Source organism: Buceros rhinoceros, unplaced genomic scaffold, assembly GCF_000710305.1.
Source record: "Buceros rhinoceros silvestris isolate BGI_N320 unplaced genomic scaffold, ASM71030v1 scaffold6635, whole genome shotgun sequence".
NCBI classification, from domain to species: domain Eukaryota; kingdom Metazoa; phylum Chordata; class Aves; order Bucerotiformes; family Bucerotidae; genus Buceros; species Buceros rhinoceros.
In genome coordinates, this window is record NW_010412205.1 from 30,593 (window position 1) to 42,651 (window position 12,059).

The 12,059-nt window shown below is 46.1% G+C and overlaps 1 protein-coding gene across 1 annotated transcript in view; it reads left to right on the forward strand.

Moving 5' to 3' along the window:
• Positions 1-12,059, forward strand: part of PUM1 (pumilio RNA-binding family member 1) — a gene marked incomplete at its 5' end in the record, with an annotated part of 68,315 nt that overhangs the window by 30,585 nt on the left and 25,671 nt on the right. The window contains 4 exons of the mRNA XM_010136294.1: positions 384-654; positions 5,714-5,807; positions 7,038-7,139; positions 12,009-12,052. Coding sequence (XP_010134596.1) covers positions 384-654; positions 5,714-5,807; positions 7,038-7,139; positions 12,009-12,052 — 511 coding nt within the window. The remainder of the gene's footprint in view (positions 1-383; positions 655-5,713; positions 5,808-7,037; positions 7,140-12,008; positions 12,053-12,059) is intronic.

Consider the following 12,059-nt stretch of genomic DNA (forward strand, 5'->3'; position numbering starts at 1 on the left):
TAATTACCACACAGTTCTATGAAAAAATAACTGTGGTGTTTCTGAAATCCCGCTTAGGATTGTCCTTCTTAGGACAGACTCTCTTGATTGAGGAGAAGAAAGAAAGTGGGTTTTTTTCTGCTTGTACTGTCCCAGGACTTTGTGGCAGGGGACTGGTGCTTTTGTGGGGTTTTTTTTTTTTGTTTTTCTAAAATACATAAATCATTCTGTAGGATTGAGTTAGGGAACTATTTCAGACCATCCCTTTTGTTTTTTTTTTTTCCTTTATCACAACATCCACAAGCAGTTCTGGTGATACTCGTGTCTGTTGCTGTTAATCGGTGCTGTGTGACATGGCATTAAATGGACGTGCTTGGTGACAAGTATCTTCTCTTTCTGCGTAGCCGTACCCCTGGCAATTGCCAGAACTCCACTAGCGAAGTGGATCTGCTGGGGCCAAACCAGAACGGATCAGAGGGCTTAGCCCAGCTGGCAAGTACTAATGGTGCCAAGCCGGTGGAGGATTTCTCCAACATGGAGTCCCAGAGTGTCCCTCTGGATCCCATGGAGCATGTCGGCATGGAGCCTCTCCAGTTTGATTATTCTGGCACTCAAGTACCTGTGGACTCTGCCGCAGCCACCGTGGGACTCTTTGATTACAATTCCCAGCAGCAGGTAAAGTGTCGGCCATTGGTTCTACCCTACCCTACCCTATCCTCTCGAGTTTCTGCAGGAGAGTCTTCGCAGGGTGAGCCTGAGCTCAGGCTCATGGGCAGAGGGATGGAGGAAGACTTGAAATGGCTTTGTCATCCCCGTGCCTCCTCTAGAGAGCTGCAGGTGTCCTCCTGGGGAGCTCCAGGCCGGAAATCTGCTCAACATGGCCATGTGAGCAGTGGTCTGCAGTTAGCAGCAACACTTTCCTGTGCGTTAGTAATTTTTAACTTGAGTGAGTTTGCATTGGAGAGGAGCTTTGCATTAGTCAAAACTACTGAACAAAAATACCGATCCACCCACAAGCCTGTACAGTGATGTAAAGGTCAGCTGACTGTGCTGCCAGGGTGCGGGGTCTCTGCAGCACTGCACTGGAGTGGTCGGAAGGAACAGTGAGTTTAAACTGGCTCGCTCGTACTTGAGCAGGGTTTAACACCCGAGGGCAGAGTCCAATACTACAAAACTTTATCTCAGCCCGGCGAGTTTGTTTGACCTTTTCTCCCACGCAAGTGGCCCCAGCTTCTCATCCCAGCCAAGTAAGCGAAGTCCTTGCTTTGCTGTTGGCTTCTCCTGAATGCTGGGCTGAGCTCCAACAATCGACTCGTAATTCACTCCTGTTCCTGCCAGTTTGGGTAACGATTGTAAACTTTTATTGCTTTCCCTTTCTAAGTGTGATAGCCCTCAAAGAAGAATAAAATCCTTTGTTTTAGCTGATTGCATGAGCATAGAACCAGCTGGGGGTTTCTGCCTGAAGTACCTGATCTCCCTCAGCAAAGCTGCCTGCTGGCACTGTGCTTCGAGGAGCAGCCAGTGCCAAGTTGGTGCTCAAGGCCCACCTTCAGAGTTGTCGCAGTCCTAAAAGCAGCGTCAATATCTGTGCTATAGCTTAATCGGCTCTTTTATTATATGTCATGTTTGGGAGGTTAACGATGGAAATTTTTTTAATGATTAAACTAAATAGCTGCTGTATAGTTCAAAAAGGAAAAAAAAAAGCTGGTTTCAAGCCTTTGTCTTACTGTGGTGCAGGACCTTGATGCAGGAATTACTTTCAAACAATGAAACTTGTGTATTTTTTAGAACAGCGTGTCAGAGCTAGAGAGTGAACTGCCTTTTAAAGAGCCGTTAGATAGGGGAAGAGAACTGCAGAATGTGAAACCGGTAATTTGCATTTTGTCAGTGTTTCCTATTTAAATTGAAGCTCATTTACAAATTCAAGTAGTTTTTATTTGTTTCTTCCAGCCTTTAAAACGAAAAAGATTTAAAATTTGCACCCGTGGTTCTCTCTGGTCTCTCTGATGGGTGGGTTTGGTGGGGTGGGAGGTCCTGGCATGGTGAAAGTTTCACCTTTGAGGCAGCAGCTATTTCCTGTTTCAGCACCTACAGTAAATGCAGACAACAGATTTGTGTAAGCACTACATTAAAGACAGGGATCCCCTCTTCAGCCAGTGTTCCCTCTCCGTGCACGTGGGAGTAAATATGACATCTCCTGGCACCCATTTTCCCAGTAGATGGTATCCCGCAGCCAACATGTCTTGGTGTTCGCTGCCTGGCAGCTACAGCCAGTGTGAAATTGGTCTCCTGGCAGTACAGTTACTTCCATTCCCTTGTCGGGAGGAAACATGTCCTGAACAGAAGGATCATATCTGGAAGGGGCTTTCTCGGTCTGTTGGGAAGCGCCACGTACTTTGAAGAGATTACAGGCAAGTACAGCTAAAAGTAATATTAAGAAGGGAAGGTCTTAACCACGTGTAATCTGATTAGAGATGTCAGATGTTTATGGTGCAGAAGCAGCTGGTTTACAGAAATCTAATCTTCGGTGTTCCCAGAACTGCAATGTTCTGGTCTCTTGGAATTCCCTGGATGAAATTCTTCCATGTTGAGAAAGATGCTTCATTTCTGTACCTGTGTGAGAGAGGAAAGAGCCTCATGTTTGGAAATGTTGGCTTCAAACTCCTCCAAAACTGTTGGTCTTGCTCAGGATGTGATTTCTAACAGGCCAGGCTGCTCCATGTGTACATTCCTGTAGTAAATTCCAGCTAATAATCCTGTTAGAAGAGGTTTCTTTTCCTTTTTCCACTTGCAGAGGGCACAACTTAATACTGATAGGTAGTTTAACCCTAGTTTCATATCCAGTAGGGTGCCAGCTAAGGGGACAAGAAGCTACTATTTGAGTCTTTACTTCTCGCTTTGGTTTTGGAATACAGGCCTTAAGTGTCAGCAGATGGAGACAGTGCATCGAGGCTTTAATAACTCTTCTGAATTAATGTGGAGTTGATGATTCCCAGAACTCTTGTGGCATAGGGGCTTATCTGCCTGAGTAAAGCCTGAAATTGTGATCGTTTTTGTTGGCTCTGCTTCCTCATATATGCTGCAGGCATATGAAGTTGGCAGCTGCAAAAATTTGAGCTGTCGACACTTGAGTTTCTTTGGGGTAAGTCGAATTTAGGGTCTGGGTTGTCAGCCTTGCAGAAACTGCGGTTTGAAGCGGGCAGAGAGGGAGGTGGTAGGTTGGAGTCGCTGCCTGCGTGCATGGCTCGGATACCAACCTCTCCCTGACCTTTCTGTGGCTGGGAGCTCTGTCAGGACTGGGGAGGAGGAAGGAATCTGGCCCGTCCTCATGCTTGCAGCACAGCATGAATGCAGAGTGTTCACCTGTGGTTTTAAAGAAGCTGAAGAATATTGTGTGAGGAAGGAGCCATCACTACGTTGGAGCCACGTCTTCAGGTTTCTTTGGCATGGGAATGCAGATGTACGCTGTGATGAATGACTCTGCCCAGCCACTCTGCTCCTTATTCCTCCCATCTGTAATATCAGAGATTTTAAGTGCAGGAGCATCTTCTCAATCTCTCTCTTTGAGCCTTTAGGTTGACAGCAGCCATTTGCAGAGTGTTTTGGATACTGCGGGTTAGTTTCTGCAGCAGCAGAATGCCCCAAGCTGGTGTGGTACGAGGCGTGGAAGCCACACGTAGCAGTTCTCAGCTGCGCTTACAGGAGGGGCAGAGGGCAAGAGGACAACAGAAATACTCCAGCAGCAGGTGAAACATCTGTGCTGTGAGAAGCTGTGGATTTTTCTTGCCAGTACTTCTAGTTTAAGGATGGATCATTGGGATGCGTTCAGGAGGTGTGGAAGTCATCACACATGTAAACCAAGCACAAGACAAAGTATTGGCAGACAAGTGAAGTGCTTTTTTGCCCTTAAGAGGCAACCATGTAGTAATTGGGCTGTTCCCTCTGCTATTTGCTTTGGCAGAATGCACACGAGCAGACTGGAAAAACAGATCCCGGGGGTGCCATAGAGGGTGAAAAATTAAAGGTTTTGGTGAAGCTTTTGCAGCTGAAAGAAGCTAAAATACTGTGTTGCTGAGGTCAGTGCAGAAGTAGACCACAAACCCAAGGATGGCTGTTCTAGGTGTATCTACCCAACAGTGAAGCAGCTGAGGGGATATTTGGTTTTTTCCCCTCTGTATCTGCAGATGCTGGTCAGAGAATAAATGTCTCTGGAGTCACCTGGAGAGCCAGTATCCCTCATCCCATTTCTGGAGGCCACATTGCCCATGATGTCCTTGCTTTTCTAAACAAGAAGATGTCAGTAGAGCATTTGTTCCACTCCTGATGGCAGATGGTGTATTAATGAAGAAACACCTCTTAGAAGAGCTCAGCTTTGTGTGAGCACCAAGTATTGTTGGATGATGTGTTTAAAAAACCAAAAATACTAGAGTGTCCTGTTTATCGACTACTAGGAGTGTTTTCTGGCCCAGGGAGGTACTAAAGCAACTGTGGGTTGGATTTGTTTCTCCCTAGGCAGCGTTATGATCCTCCTTGGATACATGGAGGGGCCCCAGTATCTGAAGGGGGTGAGCAGCTCCTGGGGAAAACAGTTGTGACTTGGTTTTTGGCACAGAGATCGATTCTGGATCCCCGAAGTACTGACATTACACATTTTAAATCTTGATCCCTTACATGGTTTTTTTGCCTAGACAGCGCAGTTGCTCATCCTGCTCTCAGGAGAACCAACTCCAATTTTTGCCTATTGAAAAACCCCAACACCTCATTTTCTAAATGATTCTGTGCTGCTTCTGCTGGTTGTAAGTTTCCGTTAAAAATTTGGGCAGAATTATCATTGCTGCTCCCCACAGATGAAGTAGCTCGCTGGTCTTCCCCAAAAGGAGGGCAGAGATAATAGGTGTGAAAATCGTATGGAGTTTAGGCCTATTTTTTCCAAGCAAGTGGAGAGAGAAAACATTTATCACAGCAGTTTGTGAAGTCGTTCTCACTTCCAAAATGACCACTTTGGGAAGGAAGTGGGGATGAACGGAGTGTTGGATAGTTTCAGGGGGGCTGTTCAGCTGGTGTACTCTGTGCTGTGTTCTAGTTAGAGCTCAGCCATGCTCTGCCAGTGGGTTGGTTCATGAGAGTTGATGCTTCTTGCCTGGGTTCCCACTGGAGACGCTGGAGGTAGAAGGCTGGCAGGGCGTGGAAGCGTTTGGCCAGGGGTTTGGAAGCTCCTGAGGCTGGTGTCCCAGCCGACAGCTCTGAAGCCATGTCAGGAGGATGTTCTCTCACACACCTCTCCCTGCAGCCCGCCTGCCATCCTGCTGGCTGCTTCCTACCATCCAGGAAGGTCAGGTGGGGTTGTCCACTGGTATAATAACGGACGGCAATTTCATGGTTCTCACAGTGGTTCAAGAGCTGGAAATGCTCGTGGCAGCTACGAGTGATCCACAGGCTGTGGTTGGGGGTTGTGTGTTTGAGGAGGAGTTGGGGAAGAAATGGCTTTTGGGCATTGTACAAAGAACAGAGAAATCCCCGGCTGTGGTTTAGCTGTTCTTCAGAAATATATATGTATTTCTTTATTCAGGGGGATTATCACAGGCAATTAATTTTGAAGGGCTCTGGGTTTTTTTTAATTCCTTTTGAAATATTTCCCTTTACAGAGGAGTGCAGTTGTGAAAATTTAAAAGGAAGTGAGAGAAGGCTTTTTGTGCGTGAGTAAAGGCCCGTATTTGTGCTTTTGTCCCTTCAGTTGTTCCAGAGACCGAATGCACTGGCTGTTCAGCAGCTAACGGCAGCGCAGCAGCAGCAGTATGCATTGGCAGCTGCACATCAGCCTCACATAGGTAAGTCTTGTGTTTATTATGTTACATTTTGATGGACTTGGGTTAATCCTTAGAATACACTGGGGAAAATATCAGGGAAAAAGGATCAGTGGGTTTTAGAGAATCCTAAATATAGTTCTGCAGCTGGTAATGTACACACAAGCAGCAAAGTATTGTTTGAAGATCTGCTTGAAAAATTCTGGAGGCATCTCTCGCACACTTTCAAAGCTCCAGGAGCGTTTCGAAGGACTTGCTCTGAGGGAGGCGTGAGCTGGGGTAAGCTGCACGGTGAAGGGAGGGGAAAAATGCACTGTTCAATGTACACCTGAATGTGCTTCCTGTGATTCTGCTGCCTGGGCTCCAACTTCAATTTAAAGATGTAATTTATGCAAATACATGGTTCGTGTTATTAACCCAGTATAGATTAACTGGGAAGAAAGCACTTAATCCTGTGTGTAGAAAAACAAGGCAACTGTAGAAGGGCTCATGGATGATTAAACTCTCTTAGGGTTAAATGTTCTTAGCACCATCAGGGATTTAACTGGTAGTTCTTCCTACCTGAAAGCCCAACACAGGCGTGCTAGGACTCTCTGGTGTACTTGTGTGCTTATTGGAGTTCAGAGAGAGACCTGAATTAAAATTATTTTGCTTTTTTGCCTTACTCCCCTTCGCCCTCCCCGCCCCTCTCCCACCCACCAGTAATTTCTCTAATGATTAAACCGTTTCTCTGCAGCGGAAGGTAGAGCCTGCATGCAGAGATAGTGCCCTGCAATGTGGCCTGTCTGCTCCTGAGCTCCCTCCACACTGACTGATTGAAGTGCTGGTATCATGTGGTGGGCCTTGAGCTCAGGGAGCAGGATCGAACGGTTCTGCGCCACCCTGTGTGGGACATACTAGGAGATTAGCTCACGTTAACGTGTAGCTGGTGGTAATGGTCACCTGAACAGGAAAGACTGTCTGGGCCGCAGAGATCCTGAGCAAGTCTGGCAGTGCTATATAGACTGTTTTACCACTCAGCTTTCCTTCTAGGAAATCAGGTTTCTTTTATTTAAATTCTGTCCTCCGTAGCTGGTTCTGTGGAGTCCCTGGTATGTGCAGTGGTTGCTCACTCACTGTAGAAAACAACCCATAAACGTGAAAATACTAAATCAACCTGAGCTTTTGTGTTTGCCAGCCAGGCAGCCAGAGGAATTGTGGTAGGGCTGCAGTTCTAGTTAAGTTTGTTTTTACTGACAGGTATGTTTTCAGCAGGTTTAGCTCCTGCTGCCTTCGTCCCCAACCCATACATCATCAGCGCTGCTCCACCAGGAACAGACCCATACGCAGCCGGACTCGCAGCAGCTGCCACATTAGGTGAGATGCTTCCAGTTGTCTGTGTATTGGGGTCCATCTTCTGTACCCAAACTGCTCTTGAGTCTGTGATTGTGACATTAAACATTAGTGCATTGTAATTTCTGTGCAGAGATTATTGTGTATCAGCGAGCTGAAACCGAATTTGTCTTGGAAACTCAATTTTCTGGAGATGGAATGTGATAATTCTTGCGTAACTTGTTGTGGGCTCTGTCTGTGCAGAGGATAAACAACCAGAGCAAATCTGAAGTGAAACAGACACCAGTGTTTGGGTGTTTTAGTAGTGAGCGATACCTTTAAAAAGATGCTTGGTAGGTGCTAGAAAGATGGAGGATGTGTTTTCCTGCCACGAAGGTTGTGTCTTTTTGCTATTTACCTTGATTTGCTGTGGTGCATCTTGCAAACGATCCCTTCCCTTTTGCAAGAGGCTGTTAAGGATGTCTGTGTTTGAGGTTCTCTAGGTATAAACATCCCGTATCTGCTGAGGCTCGCACCATGAACATGCAGGTTTCCAGATGGCAAGCAAAGATGGGGGCTCTTGTCTTCATGCGAGATCTTTCTCCCAAACATTCATGTATCAGTTTCCAAATTCTTGCCAACTGTCACAGCCCAAATTGTTGTATCTCGAGATGACAGCTCGGTAAAACAGCTTATCAGGCACCATGGAGAACACTTTGTATGTTGAAATTCTGCTGCGTCTGCCATAACGTTCTTGCCTAAGCGTCGAGGACCAAGGAAGAACAAGATCTTTATAACCATACTTGGCTTTGCGTAAGCTGCCGGGAGAGGAAGCTGCCACCATTTGAAAGCAAAGCTGCCCACTTCAGAGCAGTGGGGACTTTCAGGGGAGCCTGTGCGCTGTTGCCATGCTCCGCTTATGACTTGCGTACTCAGGGCAAAGCTCTTGCACCGTGGGATAGCTCGTAGCAGATCAAACCCACAACCCGCTGGTGGTATGTGAATCCATTGCTCTGGCAGGCAGTGCTGAGGTTCGGTACGTGACTTTGCAGCATGACTGACAGGCTTTACGTAAGCGCTGCTGAGCTTCTAAGCTTTGAGGCCGGTATCGGGTCAAGCTCTGCTATGGGATTTCAGGAACCGTTACCCAGTTGGGTGGGGTTTTAATGGATCATACTGAAGGATATAAAGAATCAAGATCCTAAGTTGAAGACGGGCTTTGGGCTTTCTGGCTGTGGTGAATTCTGTGTGCCAGTTGCATAACAACACCACAAGATTCAGTGTAGATAACAGCACGTTGTTGGCAAACAAGTGACGCTGTGATGAGCTGGAAGAAAGCCAGGAGCAAGAATACAAGGATATTTCTAATAGTCCAGAAGTCAATAAACCCTCATGTGATGAAGAATGTGTGGCAGCAAATGAGTGACCTGAACTCTTAGTGGCAAATATAAATAGGAAGCTTCAGTCAGGGCAGCAGGGAAGAGGTGCTGAACACGTGCGGTTCCAGCTACAGTCAGAAGAGCTGCTTTGTCAACGAATCCTATTAAAAGAGGATCCTGGTTGGCCTTTGTGCATCATCTCAGTGCTTCTAAAGCCAGTGCTTACTCCTCAGTGACACACTGCAGTTCAGTGGAGCGGGAGGTCAGCGTCTTGATTTCGTAGAAAGACACACGTAACTGCTGTGAGATTTCGAGGAAGCAGTGAGCGTGTAAGCGACAACTTCGTATTTTCCTTTCTCTCAGCAGCATTAAAGCTGCAACTGCCTGAGTATCTGCTCAGGGCCTTACAGATTTGAACTATACCCCAGGATACCTGAAGTATCCTAAACGTGGCCTCAGGATCTCTACTGGAACCATTTTTGAGCTTTATGCCTTTTGAAAGCAAAACAAAAGGATGTGTCACGCACTGCAGCATACTGGTAGTGTTACACCACTGAGAAACACGAGTGGCTTCATCGGGCTTTGGACCCTGATGGCTGGACAAGGCAGCATAACCAGCTTCACTTCCTGTTGCTGTTTGTTTCAGGGAAAGCACCTTTTCTCTCCAGACTGGAACAGTTTTGGAAGTCTGAGGGGCAAGGGGCAATGCAAGTGTTGAGAGTGATGTGTAAAGGCAGAGGGGCCTCCCTTATGCCTACAGGAATGTTAAATTGGGAGAAGTTTATGAGATGGGAGAAGTGAGTTTTAGAGGCATTGGTGGTTTATTGCTCACAGTTACTCTTAGAGCAGAAAGGAAACTTCTGTGTGTTTTACGGTGGAGATAATTCTGTCAAGATAATTCTGGCATTATGGCAGCTTTTCCTTGATTGTTACTCTGTGTGCCCCGTGATAATAGTCTCTTCTTCCAACCATAGCAGCATTTTAAAGAACAAATTTAAATGCAGAGGGGAGGGCTTCCTAGGCTCGAGAAAATATCACTTGTGAGTTTAAAGTGTGGGGAAGATACTGATGTCTTTAAAAAGTCTTGTGAAATCACCCTTTATCATTTGAGAACGATAGGATTTGATAAAGGTGCTACTTGCAGTCTTCCTGTTCCAGACATGATGGTCTAGAGGCTGTTTAACCTGGCGGCCACTAAGTCCTTGTCCTTGGCAAGAGGGGCTGGCTGCTCCTGCGAAGAGCAGGTACGGGTCCTGCTCACAGGGACTGGAGCGCAAAGGCTGAGATGAAAAGCAAAAAATTTGTTGTGAACACACTTACAGATAGTTTTGCTAATGTTTCTTGAAAGAATGATTTGTGGGTGTCTGTGGCCAATGTGTGAGACGCAGCAGTGGGAATATTTGATTTCAAAGGTGCTAGAGCAGCTTTTATTTTCTCTGTATGTGTATCTTTAGTAAGTGTAAAGGCAGGTACAATATCTCCTGAAGTGAAGAGACACTCTGTGTGTTTTCAGAAGTCTGGCAATGATGACACACTTGCCCTCACTGAGAACGGTGTTCAATAATGAGCCTCACCATGTGCTCAAATGAGCTGAGCCAGACTTGCAGCTCTTTTAAACCCAGCTGCCTGCAAACTTCAAAGGCTTCGTGTCTCCCCTTTTAAACACCTCAGGCTTTACAGATCTGATGAGCAACATTAACTAGGGAAAAAAACAATAAATCTAGACTATGCTTGTTTGATAATTAGAGCTGAGATTAAAATAAGCCAGAGAGATGCCCACGTTTTGCCCAGATAAAGGGTCTTGCAGCAACTGCCCAGTAGCCTAAGGGCAAGCGCAGACTAATTATTTGTATAAAAGGGAGCAGTTGCAGGAGTTGAGTGCTGGAGTGCCCAGGCAGCTGGCATCAGATCTGCCTGGACTGAAGACAAAGAGGTTATAATCCACGTGTCTGTACCTGCTGAGCTCAGGATAGGCAACACCACTGTGGACTCTTCATTTTCTGCAGGTTGTTTAATTATAGCTGCCACTGCACGTGAATTTTCAGGTTGGAAGGTAAGAAACAAGCAGTGGCTGTTCCAAGACAAAACTGAGCAGGGCGGGTAAGTTCCCCTCTCTTCCTGAGGGTCCACAGGAAATCCAGCATGGGTGGGTTTCCCAACAGGACTGCAGCGTGAGGTGCAAACCCAGCTGTTCAGCGTGTGCTGCTGAAGCACCTGACAACAGCCTCCCTGTCACATCCCCCAGCTGTACACAGCTGGGCACAGGTCAGTGGCTCCACAAAATCCCAAATTCAGGGGAAGTGCAGTGCTTAAAACCAGAATAATTGAGGAGAGTCAACTACTACACTTCTGAAAGATCAATTTAGTATTCAACATGAAATATGAAGTGACTATGTGGAAGTGTTGCCGAACCGCACCAGGCTGCAGCACGGAGGGCAGGAGCAGTAGCTCACTCAGGCTGTTGCGCAGCAGATGCTTTTGCATTATGTAGTAGTTTATTTGAGACAAATGTTATTGTATAAAAACCAAAAGAGAAAAGGACTCCCTGGATTTTCCCCCTTTATCATCCCCATGCTTACGCTCAGCAGCGTCTTCTCGTACCTCCCTTTATACTGACATCCCTCATTTTGTGGGAGAAGCTTTTAAGTCTCTTGGGGCAAATGCTCATCTGTGTGCAAGTTACCCTTGCAGTAAGACAAAACTAAGAGCAAAACTGCAGCAATGGTTAGAACTCATTGTCTCTCTTGAAATAAAACCTCAGTTTACTCTTAGAGAGCAATTGTGTGGTTCCTGTTCACTGATGGCTTGTTTATTCGGCCATGTTAAATATGGACCTGTTAAAAATAATAAAAAGCTGGATTCAGAAAGGTGGTGGTTGGCAGGAGGGACTGTCGCCGCGTGAAGTGTGCAGTGTCCTGAGACTTGATAAACCACAACAAATCTTCCAAAATTGCACCTTCTCTACTGCACTCCAAGATTTATTTGTTTATTTTAAGCCTCTTTCAGAAGGGGAGGGATCGTACAGCCCCTTTGGTGGTGGTTTGCAAATGCAAGGTAGGACCAAGTGGCTGGAAAAATAATCTTTTAACCACTTGAGAACTGATGCTGTTCAGCCACAAAGGGGTTTTCTGAAGCTGAGCGATGGATGTCGTTGAGCTGTGAGTGTCAGCTGAGATTAGAAGAGAATTGTTTGTCTCTGTGCTTAAACAAGATTCCTTCTCTTTTGATTAAAATTTTGTTCCTTAACCGTAAAATTAGAGCACAACAGTAAGCCCATGAGACCTCAACAGGATCATTGGTAGCAGAATGTGACCTCATCCAATAAGGGAAAAGCAAGAAAAGATGAAATTTCTGGTCTGACTTCTAAGCTTTTTAAAAATGACTAATACAAATGCCAGAATCCCTCCGTGTTTGCAAAGGATTTAAAGCAGATCACCTCAAAATAGGATTTGTTAAACCAAATCTGACGAGCAGGTACGTTGGGTGAGTTTGCTCATTGCGCTGCAGCAGCTCATTGCTTCCCTTTGTCTTCTAGGTCCGGCGGTGGTTCCTCACCAGTACTATGGAGTTACGCCCTGGGGAGTTT